The 11,426-nt window shown below is 38.9% G+C and overlaps 1 protein-coding gene across 2 annotated transcripts; it reads left to right on the top strand.

The window, feature by feature from the left end:
* Window positions 1-535: 535 nt before the first annotated feature.
* On the top strand, window positions 536-7,973 carry LOC106594719 (paired box protein Pax-2a). 2 transcript variants are annotated; one of them, XR_006763346.1, is made up of 3 exons: window positions 536-666; window positions 5,174-5,260; window positions 5,536-7,973. XR_006763346.1 is itself a non-coding variant. In XM_045711932.1 (3 exons), the coding sequence occupies exons 1-3, from the start codon at window positions 573-575 to the stop codon at window positions 5,695-5,697; spliced, it is 324 nt and encodes a 107-aa protein (XP_045567888.1). In that variant the 5' UTR covers window positions 536-572; the 3' UTR covers window positions 5,698-7,973. The 2 variants fall into 2 exon arrangements, 1 of the variants encoding a protein (XP_045567888.1); XM_045711932.1 differs by having other exon boundaries at window positions 5,555-7,973.
* Window positions 7,974-11,426: the final 3,453 nt, after the last annotated feature.

The raw sequence follows: 11,426 nt of genomic DNA, 5'->3' as shown, positions 1-11,426 counted from the left end.
AGTCCTGTTTCTAACCTCTGAGAGGGGTGGTTTAGTCCTGTTTCTAACCTCCAAGAGGTATGGTTTGGTCCTGTTTCTAAGGGGTGGTTTAGTCCTGTTTCTAACCTCTGAAAGGGGTGGTTTAGTCCTGTTTCTAACCTCGAAGAGGTATGGTTTGGTCCTGTTTCTAAGGGGTGGTTTAGTCCTGTTTCTAACCTCTAAGAGATATGGTTTAGTCCTGTTTCTAAGGGGTGGTTTAGTCCTGTTTCTAACCTCTAAGAGGTATGGTTTGGTCCTGTCTCTAAGGGGTGGTTTAGTCCTGTTTCTAATCTCTGAGAGGGGTGGTTTAGTCCTGTTTCTAAAATCTAAAAGGTATGGTTTGGTCCTGTTTCTAAGGGGTGGTTTAGTCCTGTTTCTAATCTCTGAGAGGGGTGGTTTAGTCCTGTTTCTAATCTCTGAGAGGGGTGCTTTAGTCCTGTTTCTAAAATCTAAGAGGTATGGTTTGGTCCTGTTTCTAAGGGGTGGTTTAGTATTTTGTCTTGGAGGACCATCTATTGATTGTGTGTGTGTTCTCTCTCTCTCCAGGTCGAGACATGGCCAACACAACCCTACCGGGTTATCCCCCTCACGTACCCCCCACCGGCCAAGGCAGCTACCCCACCTCAACACTGGCCGGAATGGTTCCTGGTGAGTCTACTTTGTGTAGATATTACATTTTAGTTTAATATGTTGTTTTCATTTGAAGATTGTATTAACTGTCTCTCAAATAAAGCAATGACCTGTAGAGTGGACATACAGCACACATAATTACATGTAGGCTATCAAGAAACTAGTCCTGCTGGATAACTGAGAGACAGACAGAGACATGGTTAAAGGACAGAGACAGACAGAGACATGGTTAAAGGACAGAGACAGACAGAGACATGGTTAAAGGACAGAGACAGACAGAGACATGGTTAAAGGACAGAGACAGACAGAGACATGGTTAAAGGACAGAGACAGACAGAGACATGGTTAAAAGACATGTCCTCTCAGTTCCACTCCAGTATCTTAACTCATTATCGCTCTGTGGTGTATACAGTGCATGAGGCATTCCCAGGAGCCGTCGATAAACAGCTAGCGATCTCCTCTCCTCCGTCTCCCTCCCAGTCATCCACTCGGCCTCCTCTGTGGTCAGAGCACCTCCCTTTCCCCCTCTACTTAACCTGCAGTTCAGGTTCACAACAAACAGTGAAGGGTCACAACACAGCGGCATGGGAGGCCAGTCAATATTTAAATCACTATCTCTCTAAGGAGGGTCCGGCTGGGCCAGGGCTAGTGTTTCACTGCCAGAACACACCAACCAGACACTGGGGCAAGACGGGATGGGACAGGATGCATTCTGGTTACGGCACTGATTCACTGGTTGTTTCCTGGTATTCCCCCTCCCTGTGCTCGTATACCCCAACCCAACACAGCAGCACGCACCACCATTTTTCTTTGAGCTGATCAACCCATGTGGAAAGGAAATCCAATCGAGTGCACAGCTGTGTTAGAAGATCATTAACCGATTACAGCATGCTCAAATGGCTTCAGGATTCAGACTCGCTCTCCCGCGCTCTCCCGCGCTCTCCTGCGTCCATCCGTACGATCACTGTTTTGTCCACTGGATGCAATGCACACTGGTGATTTTAATTTCAGTTTCAGCATAGAGTATCAACAACACATACAGCACCTTCAGAAAGTAGTCACACTCCTTGACTTTTTCCACATTTTCAGGTGTTACAGCCTGAATTTAAAAATGATTCAATTGTGATTTAGTGTCACTGATACACACAGTACCTCATAATGTCAAAGGGGAATTATGTTTAAATGTTTACAAATGAATTAAAAATGAAAAGCTGAAATATCGTGAGTCAATAAGTATTCAACCCCTTTGTTATGGAGATCCTAAATAAGTTCAGGAGTAAAAATGAGCTTAACGAGTCACATAATAAATTGCATGGACTCTGTATCCAATAATAGTGTATAACATGATTTTTAAATGACTACCCCACTTCTGTACCCTCTGGTCCCTCAACCACAAAGACCAGGGAGGTTTTTTCTCCAATGGCTCGCAAAAAAGGGCACCTATTGGTTGACATTGAATATCCTTTTGATCATGGTACAGTTATTAATTACAGCAATAATAAACAACCAACTTCACAGAGCTTGAAGAATTTTTTAAAGAATAATGGGCAAATATTGTACAATCCAGGTGTGGAAAGCTCTTAGAGACTTACCCAGAAAGACTCACAGCTGTAATCACTGCCAAAGGTGATTCTAACACGTATTGACTCAGGTGTGTGAATACTTATGTAAATTAGTGTTTTATTGCCATACATTTTTTTTTTTTTTACAAATGTTAGAATCTTTCTTCCACTTTGATGTTACAATATGTAGATCATTGACAAAAAAATTACAATTAAAACCATTTGAATGACTCTTTGTAACACAACAAAATGTGGAAAAAAAAGTCAGGGCGTGTGAATACCTTGTGAAGGCAGTGTAACTGCTACTGTGGAATATGAATTAAACACAAAGAGATGTGGTCTTTTTCTGGTTAATACACATGGGGTTTTGATGTCCGGCAGTCACGTTGGTAAAATATTGTATTTATGTTTGTTTGTGATGTACATTGTAACTCTTCATACTGTAATTACATGAGTAATTCCACAGTGTAAAGTCACTGTAATTACATGAGTAATTCCACAGTGTAAAGTCACTGTAATTACATGAGTAGTTCCACAGTGTAAAGTCACTGTAATTACATGAGTAGTTCCACAGTGTAAAGTCACTGTAATTACATGAGTAGTTCCACAGTGTAAAGTCACTGTGATGTAAGGTGCTATCTATTATTTCTATGACAGTCAGTTCATCTGGTTGAAGATGGAGAACACAATGTGTTTTTGTCACCACGTCTTATCAAATATATTTTTATCACTCAGTCATTCTCATCAGTCACGAGCTACCAGCAGTAACATGGTGCTGGTGGATCTCCTTTAAACCCCTCATTTATCTGACCCACAGACACTAAGATTTAGTGACAGGCCCCAAACACTGTTAAAATCTCAGCCTTTTATTGTCTCATAAAAGAAAGAAACGTGTTGGACCAACAGCATTGCTCACTGGCATGGTCTAAGTTACTTCCTGCCTGCAATGAAATCCTGTGGCACAAAACAGCTATACCTGTGTGTTCAGATCTATAGAAAAGGGGTTCCTTTCCTCGGAGGAAGTCTATAACAAGAGTTTATAATGCCATTTCAACCATCAGAGAGGATGCTAGCAAATGTGTTAAAATCAGTGTTTATTTCAAATACAGGACAGTAGATACTATGACAGCAGGTCATAGTATCATAGTATATAGTATATCATCTTCTTCAGGATCAGTGTCCCGTCCACGGGACAGTTGAGCTAACGTAGGCTAATGAGATTAGCATGAGGTTGTAAGTAACAAGAACATTTCCCAGGACATAGACATATCTGATATTGGCAGAAATCTTAAATTCGTGTTAATCTAGCTGCACTGTCCAATTTACAGTAGCTATTACAGTGAAAGAACACTATTGTTTGAGGAGAGTGCACAATTTTTAACATGAAAAGTTATTAATAATAAATAAATTAGACACATTTGGGTAGTCTTGATACAAAATTTTGAACAGAAATGCAGTGGTTCATTGAATCAGTCTAAAACTTTGCACATACACTGCTGCCATCTAGTGGCCAAAATATAAATTGCACCTGGGCTGGAATAATACATTATAGCCTTTCTCTTGCATTTCAAAGATGATAGTACAAAAAAATACAAAAGAACGGTTGTTTTTTTCTTTGTATTATCTTTTACCAGATATATTGTGTTATATTCTCCTACATTCGTTTCACATTTCCACAAATTTCTAAGTGTTTTCTTTCAAATGGTACCAAGAATATGCATATCCTTGCTTCAGGTCCTGAGCTACAGGCAGTTAGATTTGGGTATGTTATATTAGGCGAAAACTGAAAATAAGAGGCAGGTCCTTAAGAGGGTGTACTACAGGACAGTAGATACTATGACAGCAGGTGTTAAGAGGTACTGGACAGTAGATACTATGACAGCAGGTGTTAAGAGGTACAGAACAGTAGATACTATGACAGCAGGTGTTAAGAGGTACAGGACAGTAGATACTATGACAGCAGGTGTTAAGAGATACAGGACAGTAGATACTATGACAGCAGGTGTTAAGAGGTACAGGACAGTAGATACTATGACAGCAGGTGTTAAGAGATACAGGACAGTAGATACTATGACAGCAGGTGTTAAGAGATACAGGACAGTAGATACTATGACAGCAGGTGTTAAGAGATACAGGACAGTAGATACTATGACAGCAGGTGTTAAGAGATACAGGACAGTAGATACTATGACAGCAGGTGTTAAGAGGTACAGGACAGTAGATACTATGACAGCAGGTGTTAAGAGATACAGGACAGTAGATACTATGACAGCAGGTGTTAAGAGGTACAGGACAGTAGATACTATGACAGCAGGTGGAGATACAGGACAGTAGATACTATGACAGCAGGTGTTAAGAGGTACAGGACAGTAGATACTATGACAGCAGGTGTTAAGAGGTACAGGACAGTAGATACTGTAACAGCAGGTGTTAAGAGATACAGGACAGTAGATACTATAACAGCAGGTGTTAAGAGGTTCAGGACAGTAGATACTATGACAGCAGGTGTTAAGAGATACAGGACAGTAGATACTATAACAGCAGGTGTTAAGAGGTACAGGACAGTAGATACTATAACAGCAGGTGTTAAGAGGTACAGGACAGTAGATACTATGACAGCAGGTATTAAGAGGTACAGGACAGTAGATACTATAACAGCAGGTGTTAAGAGGTACAGGACAGTAGATACTATAACAGCAGGTGTTAAGAGATACAGGACAGTAGATACTATGACAGTGGGTGTGACGTGGAAGACCACAACTGTCAGATTTTCTTCAGGTCGTTCAGTCTTGCATCATTAAAATGAAATGGAGAGAAATAATAAGAACTAAATAGTCTCACATAAATGCCTATTAAATGACCCTGTATGTTATATATGACGGGAAATGGCTAGCAAGTGAAAGCGTTTCACAAGATAATGGAATGGGACTTTCAAAAGGCTAATTGTTTTGTTTGTTTTACAGGGAGTGAGTTTACAGGAAATCCTTACAGTCATCCACAGTACACAACCTACAACGAGGCATGGCGATTCAGCAACCCAGCGTTACTAAGTGAGTATGACTGACTGGAGTCTTAGAGCATATCACAACCGCTACAGTCTTATTCTATTGTTTTAACATATCCCTTAAATGATCAAAAAAATTAAATGCATTGGAACATTTTTTATTGTATTAGACTTGGCCGTTATAATGAATTTAGGACAGCTAGCGGATACAGCCGTTAGAATATCAGTGATTGAGAAGAAAACAGGAGACATAATTACAGTGTTTTGTGGGTTATGGTGGATGTTGTTTCCAACGGTCCATTTCTTCTGTTAACCTTCCAGGTTCCCCTTATTATTATAGTGCCACATCCAGAGGTTCCGGACCACCTACTGCTGCCACGGCATATGACCGCCACTAGTTACCATGGAAACCAAATCAACCACCACCACCTACACCACGACTACAACCATGGCTTCGGCAGCGTCCATGTTGCCCCGGTGTGAACAGAGGGCATGAGGGGATACCGTTAAGACAGCTAACAGGCCGCTCCATTTCCTGTATATCACACTACTACACACAACAGAAGAAGAACTGTCCTCCTGGATACCACACTACTACACACAACAGAAAAATACCTGATCGTTCAGGATACCATGCAGACAACTTCCCATCAACCATGAATTTGGATAACTTCAAAGTAGTGAAAAATGTAAAATTCTTCGTTCTGATCTGCGTGACTGTACATTACCACTAGAGACTTTGAAAGACTATATATACGTGATACTACTGAGGTTACTGAGGTAAAAAAAGAAAAGTAAAAGTTTTGAAAATGACAAGGAGGAATTTGTATCTTTTCCTTTTTGTAATGGTCCTCCGTTTGTTTTTCCTCCTTCATGGATCAAAACGTTCCTTTACTTGACTGATCTGTCGGCTGACGGAGGAACCCGTCCTGAGCTGAGAGTCCAGAACAGTATAGTAGCAGGCTGTTGTTCCCTTCCTTCTGCATCGGTCTGAACATTCTACTCAAAGGGCAGTGCAATGAGATCCATGCGTCAATGCGACTAAGGCTACCGCGGCTTGGTTCTACTCCTCTATTACAAACAAGCGTACAGTCATTTTGTAACCAACCAAACGTTCAGCATGATTAAATGAATCAGTTGCTTTTTTTGATGATGATGCCAGGAGCAGATTATAAGGCGGTGTTCTCTGTGATACACAATCAGACGGGAAAAAAAGAAAAGAATAAAGAAAACGCTGAATTGATAAATGAGAAGGACATTGTGACATACCGTGGTCTTCTAATTTACAAGATTTAAAAAAACCCTAGTAAATATATTCTTAAAGATTTTTTTATTTTGTTTTTATAATTGTTATTGACATCTTAATGAATTGCAGATAATATGCTTGACTTTTTGTTGTTGTCATTTTTATTTGTCAGGATACTAGAAATAATCAGGCAGAATCTATTTTGTATTTGTTTTTAATTTTGCACTATTTTTGAGTTTTGACACACTGGGAGCGCTATTATGCAGACTTTGACCTGGAGGTTTGACACACTGGGAGCGCTATTATGCAGGCGTTTGAACCTGGATGCCTATTTGTCTTGTTTTACAGTATATTATTATTTTTGAAGAACCGTTCAAAGGAAGAAGAAACATATAACCATAAGTTCATCATAACCCTTTGGTCTGGAAAGGCATTTCAGATGTCGCTGCTTTCTGTTGACCGTTTCATTGACTTCCCAGTAGCATTATGTCTGGAGATGCTTCAGTAACACTACTGCAATTCCCCCAGTTTGTCTCTACCTTATGTAGTACGCTACTATCCACACATACTTAACCCGTCAAGTTAGCTAGCTAACATTTTAAGTTTGAACCTAAGTCTTTGGCATTAAGATATAGTATAACATTTTATCAATTAACTATTTTCTGTGACTAACTAATTTAATCATAAAATAGTCAAGTATGATGGTTATTTCTTGCATCCTGAATGGCACCCTATTCCCTTTATAGTGCACTACTTTTGACCAGAAATAATGCACTACGTAGGGAATAGGGTTCCATTTGACACGCAGACATAGTATAGTTAGTATAGTAAGTTAATTATGATGTGGCCATCATCACATAATGATGTGTCAACAAAAGTTTCAACTAAAAGCAAAGGCAAAGATTTCAGTTAATGCCTTAATCATATGCAGATTTTTTTTTCTTCGTCAAGGTTTCAACTTCCTGTATTTGTTTGTTTTTGTTTTGTCGTAAGACATCATGTGACTTATCCAGCTGGTTTGTCTTGAAATCACAGCGGTAACACCAACCTGGCTGGAAGAATGGAAAAACGTGATCAAACATTATCTTACATCGTTTTACTGTCAAGTGAATGTATTTTTACCACATTTGCCAAAGACTTTAGTTCTTGTTTTTCTATCTACAGCCTGCATACGTCTGCATTGTGAGAGCAGTATTATAGGAAGAAAAAAAACACAAATTGTCCATTATGAAAGTACATGTATCAATTCTATGCAGAGCAGAGAAGGTCTTCATTATTATGCATATTTAGCTGTAAAACCCATAGGAAGGTGATTGAATTTATTTAATGTTATGTTATTTACAAACTGTTGATTTATTTGTAGAATAATTTGTGTATAATGTGAAAACACTGACTTTCACTCTGTAAATACAGTCAAATAATATGTACATCTCTGATCATCCGTATTATGCCCTCTCATTCACTGGAGTCTCACTGGTACAGTTCATTAATAAAGTGTCTAAACTCTTCTAAATCATGGTAGAGCATGGTACTACTTTCCTGTCATGGACACACACACACGCACACGCACACACACACACACACACACACACACACACACACACACACACACACACACACACACACACACACACACACACACACACACACACACACACACACACACACCTTGTGGGATTGGAAAAATAACTAAACACACTGAGAAAGTAGAAAGAGAGACACCGGCTTATGTCTTGTGTTAACTCTCAATGAGACCAACACAGTAGGACATAACTGCTATCAAGGATTGCTTCTAAACTTCTGCTCCTCAGAAAAGAAACAACTCACAGTTATATTACACTTGGGACATGAAACAAACTGCTCTATATTTCCCCTAATATTCATACATGTAGGTTGTGGTTGACTATTAGTATTGTGCAACTAGAGCAGAGCAGAGCAGAGTAGAGTAGAGTAGAGTAGAGCAGAGTAGAGCAGAGTAGAGTAGAGCAGAGCAGAGCAGAGCAGAGCAGAGTAGAGGTCTCTCCCTTACTGTACATGCCAAGTGTCAGAGAACTAACTAGGATTCTGATGATCTATAGAACTACAAGTCACATGGCCTTAATCATTGTGCCAATTCTGTCCCTAAAAAAATGGTGCACATTAGAAGTACATTTTGTATGTCAACCCAGATTCAGGGCTCAGTGAAATCCCTTATCACAGTAGTTAAAAACATAAAGGCTAGTTGACCAGCTACAGTCTGAGTGTCTACTTTAAAACCTCTTAGATGTAAAGTCCCCTGTTTTGAGAACCTGCTTGATTCTGGTACCGGTTCCGACTGACATTTTCAGGTCTAAATGGGTCTGTGGACACCATATATGGAAATTGCATTGAGCGGTAGCCCTGATTCTCACGGACACAGGAGTATGTCTCCTCTGCCTGTGTGAAGCAGGATGTGAAATCTGACACCACTTGATGCTGGGATGTCCCTCCTACCATTTCATTCGCTCTACCGACTGTCCATCAACTCCTGGTTGAACCCTGCGTCACAGCCAGTAACAATCCTTATATCATAACGCAGCAGGAGAGAATGGTTTCCCCGCTGTAGCACATTCAGAGATGGATTTATAGCCGGTCATCTAAAATAATTCATTGATTTTAAACAAAAAAAACACTTTCTGTAGTAGTTTTGAAATGATGAGATGAAAGGTGCGTTCCTAACAAGTTCAGGAAGCCATGCTAGAGCTCTGTGAGACATTCACAGCGATGGGGGCAGATGTTTTGATCAAGAGAGACCTTTAAAAAATATGCACAATTCTTTCTAACACTAAATATACAAATATGTATTTTACAGTCATAAGGACGGTGAAATATCATAGTCAGTCGTTTAATAAATTGATTAAACTATATTCAGAAAAAATCTAAGTAATTTCAAGCCTGATTCATACAGTTTTGTTGAATAGGAAATACATCATAAAGTATTTCCTATTTTCATATTTGTGTCATATTTGTCCTGTGTGCTTGAGCTTGTGTCCTCAAAGTGACTACACCTCTGCAAATTATAACTATTTTACCAGAAAGGTAAGATTTGAACTTTTCTTGGAGTATGAAGCATAACTATATATTGTTTATGGACCTCTCATGATAAATAATGACGTTGGGGGAATCACGTAGATTACATTTTCGATTACATTTAGTTACATTTAAGAGTTATCTAAGCTGACTAAATAAAATGGAATCCTTTACTGAATCTATCACCACAGATTTAACCAAGTCATATTGTTTTTCATAATACACTCCTATACTATGTCTATACTGAATTCACTGAACATGCATTTGTAACATTTTCAGATAAATGTATTTACTTTGAGAAGGGGACTAAGACCATATTGTACATTTGGAGGGAGGGCTGCAGTTATAAGAATGCCTTCTAAATGTTTTCTTCACGATGAGGATCACTGAACACATAAAATGTTTAACCTCAGTATGGCTTTGTAAAGCAGAATTATTATTTCTAACCAATGTCGCTGAATTCAATTAGTGTTAAGTTACAGAGAGCGAGACAGAGAGAGAGCCTTAATGCTGGAAATCCCTCTTAGAGGCCATTTTTACTCTTTCTTTCTCTCTCTCCTTAATCCCTCCTTCATCCCACCACTTCATTCCATTCAGGAGGATTTATTTACATCATAATTGAATGAATAGAAATTGTACTGATTTGCATTTTAGGCTACCATTTGATTAAGGAATTCAGTGGTGTACATGGGATTACGTAGGAAGTCAGAACGATATGTTTTACATACTGTACCTTCAGGAACATTGACTGGGGTGCTTCTCTGAGAGAATAAACCATGGTAATACAATATTAGCTTCTCTGAGAGAATAAACCATGGTAATGATATTAGCTTCTCTGAGAGAATAAACCATGGTAATGTGATATTAGCTTCTCTGAGAGAATAAACCATGGTAATGTGATATTAGCTTCTCTGAGAGAATAAACCATGGTAATGATATTAGCTTCTCTGAGAGAATAAACCATGGTAATGTGATATTAGCTTCTCTGAGAGAATAAACCATGGTAATGTGATATTAGCTTCTCTGAGAGAATAAACCATGGTAATGATATTAGCTTCTCTGAGAGAATAAACCATGGTAATGTGATATTAGCTTCTCTGAGAGAATAATCCATGGTAATGTGATATTAGCTTCTCTGAGAGAATAAACCATGGTAATGTGATATTAGCTTCTCTGAGAGAATAAACCATGGTAATGTGATATTAGCTTCTCTGAGAGAATAAACCATGGTAATGTGATATTAGCTTCTCTGAGAGAATAAACCATGGTAATGATATTAGCTTCTCTGAGAGAATAAACCATGGTAATGTGATATTAGCTTCTCTGGGAGAATAAACCATGGTAATGTGATATTAGCTTCTCTGAGAGAATAAACTATGGTAATGATAGCTTCTCTGAGAGAATAAACCATGGTAATGTGATATTAGCTTCTCTGAGAGAATAAACCATGGTAATGATATTAGCTTCTCTGAGAGAATAAACCATGGTAATGTGGTATTAGCTTCTCTGAGAGAATAAACCATGGTCATGTGATATTAACTTCTCTGAGAGAATAAACCATGGTAATGTGAGCTCACCATCTACCCAAGTCCCTCCTCAACCGATGTGGACAATAGTTCCTTCTCAGCCCACGAGGACAAGAGAAAACTGCTGATTGGTGGATTTGCGTCAACCTACATTTTAAATGATTCAGCATTGGAATTGAATGAATTCTTTCTTCCATGATGACACATTTCTTACCACATACAGTAATACCTCCTGTAGTGACTCCATGATGACACATTTCTTACCACATACAGTAATACCTCCTGTAGTGACTCCATGATGATACACTTCTTATCATACCTCCTGTAGTGACTTAATGATGATACACTTCTTATCATACCTCCTGTAGTGATTTAATGATGATACACTTCTT

This window comes from Salmo salar, unplaced genomic scaffold (genome assembly GCF_905237065.1).
Source record: "Salmo salar unplaced genomic scaffold, Ssal_v3.1, whole genome shotgun sequence".
Lineage (NCBI taxonomy): Eukaryota > Metazoa > Chordata > Actinopteri > Salmoniformes > Salmonidae > Salmo > Salmo salar.
Note: the sequence above shows the minus strand (reverse complement) of the source record. Positions and strands in the feature narration are given on the sequence as shown.